The sequence below is a fragment of the Colossoma macropomum genome, unplaced genomic scaffold (genome assembly GCF_904425465.1).
Source record: "Colossoma macropomum unplaced genomic scaffold, Colossoma_macropomum, whole genome shotgun sequence".
NCBI classification, from domain to species: domain Eukaryota; kingdom Metazoa; phylum Chordata; class Actinopteri; order Characiformes; family Serrasalmidae; genus Colossoma; species Colossoma macropomum.
The window spans coordinates 42,021,905-42,036,016 of record NW_023494795.1 but is presented as its reverse complement, the minus strand read 5'-3'; the positions used below and the strand labels follow the sequence as shown (position 1 = coordinate 42,036,016).

General features: G+C 42.8%; 1 protein-coding gene across 3 annotated transcripts in view; it reads left to right on the top strand.

Annotated features, from left to right (window-relative positions):
- Positions 1-14,112, top strand: part of l3mbtl3 (L3MBTL histone methyl-lysine binding protein 3) — an 80,507-nt gene that overhangs the window by 30,615 nt on the left and 35,780 nt on the right. For all 3 annotated transcript variants that reach the window (XM_036582462.1, XM_036582460.1, XM_036582461.1), the window contains exons 15-17: positions 6,308-6,422; positions 9,646-9,745; positions 12,793-12,933. In XM_036582462.1, coding sequence (XP_036438355.1) covers positions 6,308-6,422; positions 9,646-9,745; positions 12,793-12,933 — 356 coding nt within the window. The remainder of the gene's footprint in view (positions 1-6,307; positions 6,423-9,645; positions 9,746-12,792; positions 12,934-14,112) is intronic.

Sequence of the window (14,112 nt, the reverse complement as noted above, 5' to 3'; positions counted from 1 at the left end):
TTTGTTACCCTAGACGTAAACTTTGTTTTCTTCATATTGAGCTTAAATTCCCATTTTTCTCATCTCTTCAGATCTTCCTGACATGCTGAAAGTGTCGTGCCACCCGCATACCGAAGGTTATTGATGTTTCCTCCACCAATCTTGAGTTCTCAGTCATCTTCCTCCTGTCCTTTTCTCTCTTTTATATGTCCAGAATACAGGTTAAACAGATATGGCAATATAGGGCAACCCTGTCTGGCTCCTTTGCCGATGTGGAACCAGTCTGTTCATTTTCTCTCATGGCTGTGGCTTTGTTGATCAGTGTGGAGGGTCTTCATTAAAACACTGAGATACTTTGGTTTTTACACATTTTCCTAAGGATATTTCATAATTTTAAGTGGAACACACAGTCAAAAGCTTTGCTGTAGTCAACAAAACAGGGGCAGTCGTGGGCTGGAGGTTAGGGAACCAGCCTTGTGTCCGGAAGGTCGCCAGTTTGATCCCCTGAGCTGACAGTACGTGACTGAGATGCCCTTGAGCAAGACACCTAGCCCCCAACTGCTCCCCAGGCGCTGTGTATAGGGCTGCCCACCGCTCCAGGCAAGTGTGCTCACTGCCCCCTAGTGTGTGTGTTCACTAGTGTGTATGTGGTGTTTCACTGCAAAGATGGGTTAAATTGCAGAGGTGAAAATTCCCCGTTGTGGGACTAATAAGGGTCACTTAATCTTAATCTTAAAAACATATGTTGACTTCCTTCTTGAATGCCTTGGCTTTTTTTAACTATCCAGCCTACGTTAACACTATATTCATGCTACATTAACACTGTGCTAACATTACATGCAATATTTATGCCACTTTAACACTGCATTCTTACCATATAGATTCTGCAATAACACTACCTTAAAACTACCTTCAGTCAGTATTATCATTGCATTCTATATTTACACTCCATTAAAACTATATTCACACACAGATTACATTCACACTTGGTTTACACTGCATTAACACTACATTCATAGTATGTGTATGTACTGCAGTGTACTACATTAACAGTATATACTATATGGACAAAAGTACTGGGACACCTACACATCAGGTAGGAGCTTTTATGACTCCCATTCTAAATCCATAGGCATTAAGATGGAGCTGGTCCCGCTTTGCAGCTCTAACAGCTTTGACTCTTCTGGGAAGCTTCTACAAGATGTTGGAGAGTTTCTGTGGGAATTTCTGTCCATTCATCCAGAAGAGCATTTGTGAGGTCAGACACTGATGTTGGACGAGAGGGTCTGGATCACAATCTCCATTCTAATTCATCCCAAAGGTGTTCAGTGGGGTTGAGGTCAGGGCTCTGTGAGGGTCAGTCAAGTTCTTCCCCACCAAACTCACCCAGTCAGAAAGGTTCTTCCCCAAACTGTTCCCACAAAGTTGGAAGTGTACAATTGTCCAGAATGTCTTGGTGCTGAAGCATTAAGATCTCCCTTCACTGGAACTAAGGGTTCTAGACCAACCCCTGAAAAACAGCCCCATATCATCATCCGTCCTCCACCAAACTCTACAGCTGGCACAGTGCAGTCAGGCAGGTAACGTTCTCCTGGCACTCGCCAAACCCCGACTCGTCCATCAGACTGACTGATAGAGAAGCTGATTGGTCACTCCACAGAATACGTTTCCACTGCTCCAGAGTCCAGTGGCGGCGCTTTACTCCACTCCATACGATGCTTGGCATTGTGCTTGGTGATGTAAGGCTTGCATGCAGCTGCTCAGCCATGGAAACCCTGCCATGAAGCTCCTGATGCAGTGTTTGTGCTGATGTTGAAGCCAGAGGAGGTTTGAACTCTGCAGTTATTGATCAGCAGAGCGTTGGTGTCTTTTATGCTCTATGCTCCTCAGAACTCTGAGACCCGCTCTGTAACTTTACGTGGTCTGACACTTCATGGCTGAGTTGCTGTGGTTCCTATACCACTCACAGTTGATGGTGGAAAATCTAGCAGGGAGGAACTTTCATGAACTGACTTGTTGCAGCGGTGGCATCCTATTACAGCACCACGCTGGAATTCAGTGAGCTCTTTAGAATGACCTGTTCTTTCACTAATGTGTGTAAAGGCAGACTGCATGGCTAGCTGCTTGATTTGAACGAAACACCTGAATTGAATGATAAAGAGGTGTGTCCCAATACTTTTGTCCATATGGTGTATTGGTGCTGAATTCATGCTGCATGAATATGATAAAACTGCAATAACCCCACATAATTATACTACATGAAGATGGTATTAACACTTAATACATGCTAAATTAAAATGCATTAACTCTGTATTACCATTTATTAACACTACATGTACGCTGCATTATCACTGCTTCAGTTTTCATGCACATTCTACTTCATATCTCTACACAAATGCTACACAGGTACTACATTAGCACTCACTGTGCATAGTAAAGCTATATTCACACTAAGCTGCATTCAACGATAATATTTAAGATTCAAAATAAACGCTTCCAAGTCGCTCAGCCAGCGAAGTCAGCACTTCTTCAAGGGCACCTGTGGGCTTTGTGACTCTGACTCAGACTCTATGAAAGTGAGGTTGCTCTCTTTAGGCAGGTAAGGCATCATAGCTTCTCTGTCTCTGTCGATATTAGTAGTGTAACTGTAATAATCTTGAATGAGACCTCTTGACTCTTAATTTATTCCCTACAGCTCAGTGAATGGACTTGGGTGGAGATTATGATGCTATTTCTGATATTCAGATGTACAGGCTATTTAAATCTGAAGGGGCTTTTCATCAGCCGTGTTTTATCTGTGTCTAAGATTAGAGATACAGCGCTAAATTATTAGCATAATATGCTAGCTGTCCCTCGGCCTGTGAAAGTGTTGATGATGGATGTTAAACCTCGTCGGAGCTGAATTACTTTTACCTGGCAAAGTTAACTGAAGTTCACTTTATATCTCAGTACAGTAATAATTGTGGAGCGGTTTTAGTCCAGTATGAATCTGCAGTGTGTGTAGTTTTACAGTCTGACTGTAATAATTGTGGAGTGATTTTAATCCAGTATGAATCTGCAGTGTGTGTAGTTTTACAGTCTGACAGTAATAATTGTGGAGCGATTTTAATCCAGTATGAATCTGCAGTGTGTGTAGTTTTACAGTCTGACTGTAATAATTGTGGAGCGATTTTAATCCAGTATGAATCTGCAGTGTGTGTAGTTTTACAGTCTGACAGTAATAATTGTGGAGCGATTTTAATCCAGTATGAATCTGCAGTGTGTGTAGTTTTACAGTAATAATTGTGGAGCGATTTTAATCCAGTGTGAATCTGCAGTGTGTGTAGTTTTACAGTAATAATTGTGGAGCGATTTTAATCCAGTATGAATCTGCAGTGTGTGTAGTTTTACAGTCTGACAGTAATAATTGTGGAGCGATTTTAATCCAGTATGAATCTGCAGTGTGTAGTTTTACAGTCTGACAGTAATAATTGTGGAGCGATTTTAATCCAGTATGAATCTGCAGTGTGTAGTTTTACAGTCTGACAGTAATAACTATAGAGTGAATGTGGGTGTAATTGCATGTTTCTGCCTCAAGGGGGTGATGGCAGCTACACAAAAGAGAGTGTTTCCTCACTTTCTCCTCTCTGTCGTGTCTTTCACCTCCTGCTGATCCCTTCTGGCGTTCCTGTCTTTCTCTCTCAGCAACTCTCCATCACCCCAACCCCCGTCCATCTCTCCTTTAACATCTGTCCATCAGCGGTCACCAAGGAGACCGTCAGATTGTTCTCGCTCTTTCATTCGCCCTGAACGTTGAAGGCCTTCTGTCTCCAGAGCAGGAGAACGTCTATATTTCGTCTGTTCAGCAGAAATGATTTTTTTTCCAATAGATCTCATTAACCCGAGCCGTTACACTACGGGTCAGAAAATAATATTCTATAATACATCTTTTTATCTTTCTCGGCCTCCTCCTCCTCTTATTCTCTCTTTTTTTTTCTCTCTGTCTCTCTCTTTCATTTCTATTCTCTCTCTGTCTTTTTTGCTCTCTTTGAAGGGAGAGAGAAGTTTGAAGAGAGAGAGAGGGGAAAGAGAAGAGAGATACATAAGAAAGAGAGAGTGAGCGAAGAGACAGACAGACGTTTGAAGAAAGAAAGACAGAAAGGAAGAAAGGAAAGAGAAAGAGAGAGGTCTGAAGAGAAAGAGTGAGAGATTTGAAAGGAATATAGAGACAGAGAGGGAGAGAGGCAGACAGTGAGAGAGAGAATGAAAGATTTGAAGGAAGAGAGATAGAATGATGGAGTTGAAGGGAGAGAGCGCGATAGAAAGTTAAAGAGAGAGAAGCAATAGAGAGAGAGGAAGGAAGAGAGAGAGTGATAGAGAGAGTTGAAGGAAGTGAGAGCGATAGAGAGAGGTGAGGGAAGAGAAAAAGAGTGATAGAGTTAAAGGAAGAGAGAGATTGATAGAGAGGTGAAGGAGGATCAATAGAGAGTTAAAGGAAGAGAGAGTTGAAGGGAGAGAGCGATAGAGAGAGGTGAAGGAAGAGAAAGAGAGAGAGGTGAGTGAAGAAAGAGAGTGATAGAGAGGTGAAGAAAGAGTGATAGTGAGATGAAGGAAGAGAGAAAGAGTGATAGAGAGAGGTGAAGGAATAGAGAGAGAGATTGAGAGAGGTGAAGGAAAAGAGAGAGTGATAGAGAGAGATGAAGGAAGAGAGAGAAAGCGATAGAAAGGTGTAGGAAGAGACAGAGTGATAGAGTTAAAGGAAGAGGTGAAGGAAAAGAAAGAGTGATAGAGAAAAGTGAAGGGAGAAAGAGAGAGCGATAGAGGGAGATGAGGGAAGAGAGAGTGATACAGAGTTAAAGGAAGAAAGAGAGAGAGATAGAGGTGTAGGAAGAGACAGAGAGTGATAGAGCTGAGGGAAGAGAGAGAGCGATAGAGAGAGGTGAAGGCAGAGAGAGCGATAGAGATGAAGACAGAGATAGAGAGACAGAGAGATTGAGAGAGAGTGATAGAGAGAGGTGAAGGCAGAGAGAGCGATAGAGAGAGAGAGAGATAGAGAAAGGCAGAGAGAGCGATAGAGAGAGGTGAAGGCAGAGAGAGCGATAGAGAGAGAGAGAGAGAGAGAAAGGCAGACAGAGAGCGATAGAGAGAGGTGAAGGCAGAGAGAGAGAGAGAGGAGCGATAGAGAGAGGTGAGGAGAGAGATAGAGAGCAGGTGAGGCAGAGAGCGATAGAGAGAGGTAAAGGCAGAGAGACAGAGAGAGTGAGCGATAGAGAGAGGTGAAGGCAGAGAGATTGAAAGAGAGAGAGCGATAGAGAGAGGTGAAGGCAGAGAGAGCGATAGAGAGAGGTGAAGGCAGAGAGACAGAGAGAGTGAGCGATAGAGAGAGGTGAAGGCAGAGAGATTGAGAGAGAGAGAGCGATAGAGAGAGGTGAAGGCAGAGAGACAGAGAGAGTGAGCGATAGAGAGAGGTGAAGGCAGAGAGACAGAGAGAGTGAGCGATAGAGAGAGGTGAAGGCAGGGAGATTGAGAGAGAGAGAGCGATAGAGAGAGGTAGAAGGCAGAGAGAGCAAGAGAGAGTGAGCGATAGAGAGAGGTGAAGGCAGGGAGATTGAGAGAGAGAGAGCGATAGAGAGAGGTAAAGGCAGAGAGACAGAGAGAGTGAGCGATAGAGAGAGGTGAAGGCAGGGAGATTGAGAGAGAGAGAGCGATAGAGAGAGGTGAAGGCAGAGAGAGAGGTGGAGGCTGTAGGGTGAAGATAACACACAGGACAGCAGGGGGATCTTTATTAAATGTGCTGCTCAGACACAGACAGTGATAACGGTGGGGGGGACGGGGGGGTCAGGTGTGGACTGCGGGACAGTAGGTGTCAGTGATGGGACAGGTGGGTGTCAGTAATGGGACAGGTGTGCAGTGAGAGCTGGACAGGTGCTTTTGTCTGTCTCTCCTGTTGCTGTCGTCCAGCTGTCTCTGTTCTTTCTGTCCTCTCACTCTGTCTCTCAGCTCCCACTGTGAAACACACCGGCAGTAAATAAACTACCTCAGTTTAACCCTCACACGGCTGGAGTTACTGTTTTTATTTGCTATTTCTGTGTAATTACATAGTTAATAATGTTATTATAAAGTAAATTCTTGTAATCACATTAGTGTTTTAATAATTCATATTAATATTTTTATAGCCTACATATAAAAATCAGATTAAATATTCATATTCGAGCCAAAAACTGCTGAAGAACAAATAGGAGCTGCTCAGCTGTAGCAGTAGAAAGAACACACCGTGCATATATTTGTGTAGTGAGACTGAATGCGTAGTGTAGAGTGTGACCGGTTTGTATTCTGAATATCTTTTCAGATCCATTTCGATGGCTGGACAGATGAATATGATTACTGGGTGGACACAGACAGCCCTGATATCCATCCCGCTGGGTGGTGCACCAAAACAGGACACCCTCTCCAGCCCCCCATCAGTGAGTCACACAGAATTTCACACAACACCCTATTACACTGTATGCCTTGTTACACTGTACACTGTATAACACTTTACACAGTATTACACTGTACACCTTAATACATTATACACAGTATTACACTGTACACCATGTTATACTGTACACTGTATAACACTGTACACAATATTATACTGTACACCATATAATACTGTACACAGTGTAACACTGTACACCTTATTACACTGTACACTGTGTTACACTGTACACTGTATAACACTGTACACAATATTATACTGTACACCATATAATACTGTACACAGTGTAACACTGTACACCTTATTACACTGTACACAGTATTACACTGTACACCTTAATACACTGTACACTGTATTACACTGTACACTGTATAACACTGTACACAATATTATACTGTACACAGTATTACACTGCGCACAGTATTACACTGTACATCTTGTTACACTATGCACAATGTTACACTGTACAAGTATTACACTGTACGCCTTAATACATTGTACACAGTATTACACAGTACACCTTATCACACTGTACATGATATTACGCTGTACATAATATAACACTGTACACATTGTTACACTGTACACAGTATTGCATTATACACAGTATTACACTGCACCTCATTACACTCTTGCTCACTCACTCATCATCTAAGCCGCTTATCCTCCTGGGTCACGGGGGGTGCTGGAGCCTATCCTAGCGCTCACTAGGTGGAAGGCAGGAAACCTGGACAGGTCACCAGTCCATCACAGGGCAGCCACACACACACACACACACACACACACGTCTTCGGACTGTGGGAGGAAACCTCATTACACTGTACAGCTAATTAAACTATTTACTTATACTTTTACTGCATTTGGCAGAGACTCTTATCCAGACGACTTACAGTTTGATCATTTCTCACGCAGGTGGGCGCAGGGAGTGTGAAGAGAGTGTTAGGTGTTTTGCCCAAGCACCCTTATTATATTATACAGTGTAGGGTGTACAGGGTGCCTAGGAGGAGTTACCCACTACACTGTACCAGCCACGTCATGCGTACAGCAGACAATAAAAGAAGAAGAGTGGAAGAAAGGAAAAAGAGGAAGAAGTACACAGAGAGAGAGAGAGGGAGGAACAGAGAGAGAGGGAGGAAGACAGAGACAGACTGAAAGAGAAGGAGAAGCAGAAAAAGAGAAAGATGTGAAGGGAGAGAGAAATAACAGCGAGAGGAGGAAGAAGAGACAGAACTAAAGGGAAGTAAACAATGGAAAGAAATAAGGAGAGAGGGAAAGGAGAAAGAGGAAGTGAGGGTTTGAAAGGAGGATGATGGTGATATTGTGTCTGTCTTTGTGTGGTGTGTGGTGTGTGTGGGGGTGTGTGTGTGTGTGTGTGTGTGTGTGTGTGGCGGAACAATGAACTTTCCCACACACACTCGTCCTGCTAATTTCTCTCCCTGCGCTCCCTCCGTTTCCGTCTCCATGGTAACGTGTAGCGGCACAGGAGCAAAGAGTGTGGAATCTTGCTTGTTGGGGGGAAGAAAGAAAAAAGGAGAGGGTTAGAGAAAGAAGAAAAGAGAAAAGGACAGGGACAGCCAGGGAGAGAGAGAGAGAGAGAGAGAGTCAGTGAGAGCAGTATGTGTGTTGCTAATTGAGCTCAGAAAGCCTCATATACATTCATTTTACAGATTCTGTATCTGTCTAGCACAGTAGTCTGTTTGTCTGATTATGCTCTTAGTTTTCAATTATTACACTGAAGTAATGGATCAATGAAAGAGGTCAGCGATTTTGTCAGTAATCCGATCAACGTGTTTACATGCGCTTGAGTAATCAGATAATGGGGAAACTCCGGGTATACGTGAGTCAGACAGTAATCAGATTTCGGCTTTGGAACTAGCCAATAAACTCACAGAAGAAGACGCGACGTAAATGTAACGGAAACCCAAACTTTTTCAAAACACCGAGTCACTTTACCTGAAAATTTGAACAAACATCATCTAGAAGATGAAGAATATTTAAATCCTTTATTTTGTCAAGCATGCATTTGGTTTCAGCATCGCTCCAAAAGTGTTTTGCTGCGTCTCGCAGCGACGCTGCTCACTTATTTCCAGTACCGCGGTCTGTTTTCACACATGCTCAGACGGAGAAATCCGAAAGAAATCAGAGTAAGAGTTCACAGCACTGAGAAATCTTGTTACTGAGCTAAAATCCAGCCTCTTTATCAGATTTCTTAATCAGATTTCTAGACCATGCTCCCATCTAAGAAATCTGAGTGTGCTGTTTACATGACCATTTGAATAATCAGATAACTTCAGAAATCTGATTATGATTGGATTATTAAGTGCATGTAAACATACTCGGGGATACTATCATTATCAGATTTCAGCAGGTATCTAATTATTCAAGTGGTCGTGTAAACAGCATTCCCTGATTTCTAAGATCGGATTAAGGCTGTTATCGGATTTCCAGAAATCCAATTAAGAGAGCTGGATTTTACCCTCACTCTGGTTTCTTTCGTGACTCTCGGTCTGCACATGTGCGAAAAACAAAGCGCTCGTCCCAGAAACGGCAAGCAGTGTTTAACACAGCACCCCCAAACACTTTTGGAGCGAAGCTGAAACCGACTACATGTTTGACGAAATGAGGAATTTGAATATACACTCCCTCAGCACTTTGTTAGGTGCTTTGTTTTTACCCCCGCTGTCCATTTGATCAACTCCACTGACCGTATAGGAGCTCTTTGTAGCTCTACAGTTACAGACTGTAGTCCATCGGTTTCTCTGCATACTTTGTTACCTTGTTCTTCAGTGGTCAGGACCCCCCGCAGGACCACTGTTGTGGTGGTGGTGTATTTATGGTGGTGTTGTGCTGGTGTGAGTGGATCAGCCACAGTAATTGTGTGTCTCTGTAGTTGGTATTCACTTATTTACAAAATCAACAACAAAATGGAATTTGATCGGGGTGCACAAACTTTTGCATACTCTGTATGGCTGTATGATGGGTAAAATGTTAGGATGAATCTGTTAGAGTAACTTCAGTCATGCTCTGGGATCGAGTGATCTACCCTCTACTCACTCTTCTCTACGAGTGAGAAATAATTCATAATTCATATAAAATTATAGCATGCCTTTGTTGGCATCAGCAGTAGCTGTAAGTTCTAAAGGTCACAGGTCACTGTGTTTGCTCTCTGCAGGTCAGTCACAGGTCACTGTGTTTGCTCTCTGCAGGTCCACAGGACATGTTTGAGTCATCAGAGGTGGGCTGTCCTACACCGGGCTGCAAAGGAGTCGGACACATCAAAGGAGCTCGCTACTCTGGACATCACAGGTGGGCATTCGTACATCAGGACAGTGAGTTGAATGAAACGCTGAACTCAAATCCATTGAATATTACTAATTACATCTCTCAGACTGTACTGGGATTACTTTACTCATTACTGTCTGTAAAAAGTAACATCACTACTCATTACTTTGCTTCTGAGTTACTCTCTAAAACCCCCACATACATATCTTAGCCAAATAAAGTTAGGCTGGGAGAACCACTGATGCTACTTTAGTATTGATAACTGTTATAATTTTAAAATAAAAAATCCTGAACACAAAACCAGTTAAACGGTCCAGCTACACAATTTATGTGATTAATATTGCTCATGGAAATGGGTGTTGTGTAACTATGGAAATGGTGTACTGTAACTAAGGAACCTGGAGCAGCATAACCATGGAAATGGGTGTAGCGTAACCATGGAAATGGGTATAGTGTAACTATGGAAACTAGAGCAGTGTAACCATGGAATTGAGTCTAGGGTAAACATGGAAATGGTGTAGCGTAACTATGGAAATGGGTGTAGCGTAACTATGGAAATGGGTGTAGCGTAACTATGGAAATGGGTGTAGCGTAACTGTGGAAATGGGTGTAGTGTAACCGTGGAAATGGGTGTAGTGTAACTATGGAAATGGGTGTGGTGTAACCATGAAAATGGGTGTAGTGTAGCTATGAAAATGGGTGTGGTATAACTATGTAAATGGGTGTAGTCTAACTATGTAAATGGGTGTAGAGTAACTATGTAAATGGGTGTGGTGTAACTGTGTAAATGGGTGTGGTGTAACTGTGTAAATGGGTGTGGTGTAACTGTGTAAATGGGTGTGGTGTAACCATGAAAATGGGTGTAGTGTAACTATGGAAATGGGTGTGGTGTAACCATGAAAATGGGTGTAGCACAGGGCTGCTCAATCCTGGTCCCGGAAATCTACCACCCTGCAGAGTTCAGCTCCAACCCTAGTCTAGCACACCTGATCCAGGTAATGAAGGTCTTCATTGGCATCTGAATTTCAGTGCAGGTGTGTTGGATCTGGGTCGGTCTCCAGGAGCAGGAGCATGATTGGGCAGCCCTGGTGTAGCATAGTTATGGAAATTGTGTAAACATTGAAATGTGTGGAGTGTATCCTGCGGTCTGTGGCCAGTCTGCAGTGGACAGCAGGCCTGTGTTATAGATCCTAGTTTACGATAAACATGATGGAGACTGTTGTTGTTCAGGGCTGGGTTGAGTTTAAAATGGTAGAGAGAGCATCATATTGAACCCTCTCTCTCTACTAGATAAGATCATTTTAAACACCAGGACGCTTTAGGGAAACTGGGCTGAGAGAGAGAGAGAGGAGAGAGAGAGAGAGAGAGAGAGAGAGAGGCTGAAGGTGTTTGTGTGAGAAAGGTAGAATTTTTTGTACTTTCCGTTTGTCCTTTCTTCACTCTGCTGCTCGTCCTGAGTGACAGCACTGCCCGCTCCTATTTATATGCTAATGTCCATCTGTTTGTGAAAATACTCGTCCTTCTTCTCCCTCTTCTTCTCTCTCTCTGGGGGGAATGAACAGAATACGCCCTTCTTTCTAATGAGCTTTCTTATAAGTTGGGCTCCACCAACACAAACACGCTACCCCCCCCCCTTTCTCTTTCTCTCTCTCTCTTTCTTTCTGTCATTTTCTCTCTCTTTTTCTCTATTTGTATTTCTCTTTCTTTCTCTGTCTTTTTCTCTCTTTCTGTCTTACTCTGCCGGTCTCTCTTTCTCTCTATTTCTCTCTCTGTCTCCCCCTTCCATCTCATTCTCTGTGTATTTTTCTTTTTCTTTTTCTCTTCCACTATCTTTTCTCTCTCTCTCTCTCTCTTTCTTTCTCTTTCAATCTCTTGTTTTCTTTCTTTCTTTCTTTCTTTCTCTCTTTTTTTCTTTCTCTTTCCATCTGTTTCTCTCTGTGTCTTTCTCTTTCTCTCTCTCTCTCTCTCTCTGTGTCTCTGTCTCTCTCTCATCTTATTATACTGAAACTCATAATCCAAACTGCAGTGTTCAGTGCAGCATCACAGTGAGCGGATTAGAGTGAAACTGAGCTGGAGACAGTGTGAGTCAGACAGGTGGAGGAAAGTACAGCACCCAGAGTAGATAACGCTTTAAAGGACATTTGAATATGTGTTTACCTGTAGGCAGTGTGTGAAGGTAAACACAATTCTGGATTCTGTTTTTGTTCTTTCTTCAAAGGAAACCTCACCTGTACACCACACTCCTTTATTTCACACTGTTTAAGAATAACAGTGAAGACAGTAAAACTCTGCAGTAACGTCTGAGTTACACAGAGACCGAAATGTGTGGTCCTGTTCCTCGTAGCTGAGCCGGTGTAGTCGGTGATGATGCGCGACTGACACTGACATGCAGCCATGTTCAGGTTGCCATGGTGAATCTGCTCATTGAGTATTCTTTACTTGTTTAACCCTCTGGGTTCCACAAACTCACCCGCTTTTCAAATTCAATGAAGCACAAGGTGGGTATTTCTAATAAAGTGGCCAGCAAGTGGAAGCACAAGGTGGGTGTTTCTAATAAAGAGGCCAGCGAATGGATGCACAAGTTGGTGTTTCTAATAAAGTGACTAGAAGTACAAGGTAGGTGTTTCTAATAAAGTGGCCAGTGAGTGGAAGCACAAGTTGGTGTTTCTAATAAAGTGGCCAGTGATCTGATACACAAGGTAGGTGTTTCTAATAAAGTGGCCAGTGAGTGGAAGTACAAGGTAGGTGTTTCTAATAAAGTGACCAGAAGTACAAGGTAGGTGTTTCTAATAAAGTGGCCAGTGAGTAGAAACACAAGGTAGGTGTTTCTAATAAAGTGGCCAGTGAGTGGAAACACAAGGTAGGTGTTTCTAATAAAGTGGCCAGTGGGTGGAAGTACAGTGTACCTCATTTCTGCACTTTTACACTGTTAATTCTGTCTGTGTTTTTTCTGATACTGTGTTGTATTATAATATAGCTATAACTGTAGTTATAGCTATATTATAATAACTGTTAACTGTGTTTGCATCATTGTTATACGATGCTGTTCTCTAATGTGTGTGCGTTTCCAGTGCCGTTGGCTGTCCGTACTCCGAAATCAACATGAACAAGGACTCAGTTCTGCCCGACCGTCTCAGTGGTGAGATGCCGGGCTCTGGAGTGGGCCGACTGCGCCGGGAACCAAACCCTCACGTAGACACCAGCGCTCAGGAGTGAGTATTTCACTTGAAAGGAATTCGGTGATAAATCCCATTACAATGTCTGAGATTTGGATCTTTAGTTTTGCACTGGAGCTAATTGTAACGGTTTGTCCTAAAAATGGACAAATGCAGACAAAACTCAGCTTCCATTACTTGTTATCTACTTTAGACACCAAACCTGTCGTAGCTGATCGACTACATTTACACTGCTGTGGTGTGTTGATTGACCTGAACACATCCTCCCTCTTCAGCTGGCTGTATGCAGTGTTATGAAGGCGTTCCATGCAAAATTCAATCAAAATGTAGTCTTGCTAATCAATATTCATGTAATTAATGCTTTTGCTTTTTCAGATAATCACAAAGGCAATGCAGTGTGCTTCATTAAACTAATATTTTCCAAAAGGTTACACTTGAACAGATCAGGCTTTAGGTCATCGATTTCCCCTTGCGGTCAACATCGGTCATTTCAGTTTAGTCTTCCAGCTTGGATTTATATTTTTAAACAGAGATGTTTAAATATATGAGCTGTTGTGCTTCTATATCACATGGGAACGTTTGAGAAGCGTCTCATACACTGAACTGCAGACAGAACTGCAGAATGATGCCAGCGCCACCTGCCTCCTGATTAAGTAGTGTGATTATGTTGGCCAGATTTATTTGCACAAAGTTTAGCTCCGCTGAGCTTTTTCGACGCTCCACATCCCCCAAAACCCAGCGCCCCAGACCCATCAAGCACCTTGCAGCCATATCGGACAGAACTGACAGTTCAGATTGAAAACAAAAGGGACAGGTTGTGGTGCATTGCTGTGCCAGATGGATTTAACCCCTTAAATGGCCAGGACCCACCTTCCACACCTAAGAATAGCTCAGCCAGTTTGCACTGAAGTCCCTGTGGTTACTGGATAATAAGCCTTAGTACAGGGGTGTTAAACTCAACCACTAAAGGGGCCAAATAAAAAAATCTCAACAAATCTGTGGGCCAAAGAAAAAAAATGTTTTTATTTCATATTTAATAATGTTGTGCTGTAACCCAAACTGGCCGTTGTTTATTCAAAATACGCAAAAAACCTCAGCAGTAAAATACAGGCACTTGTAGTAGACCTTGAAATATTGCATGGACACTTGAAATATCCAAAATTGAAATATCCCCAGGTGCTCAGTCTTTTAAACCTACCTGTTTGCTTTAATTAG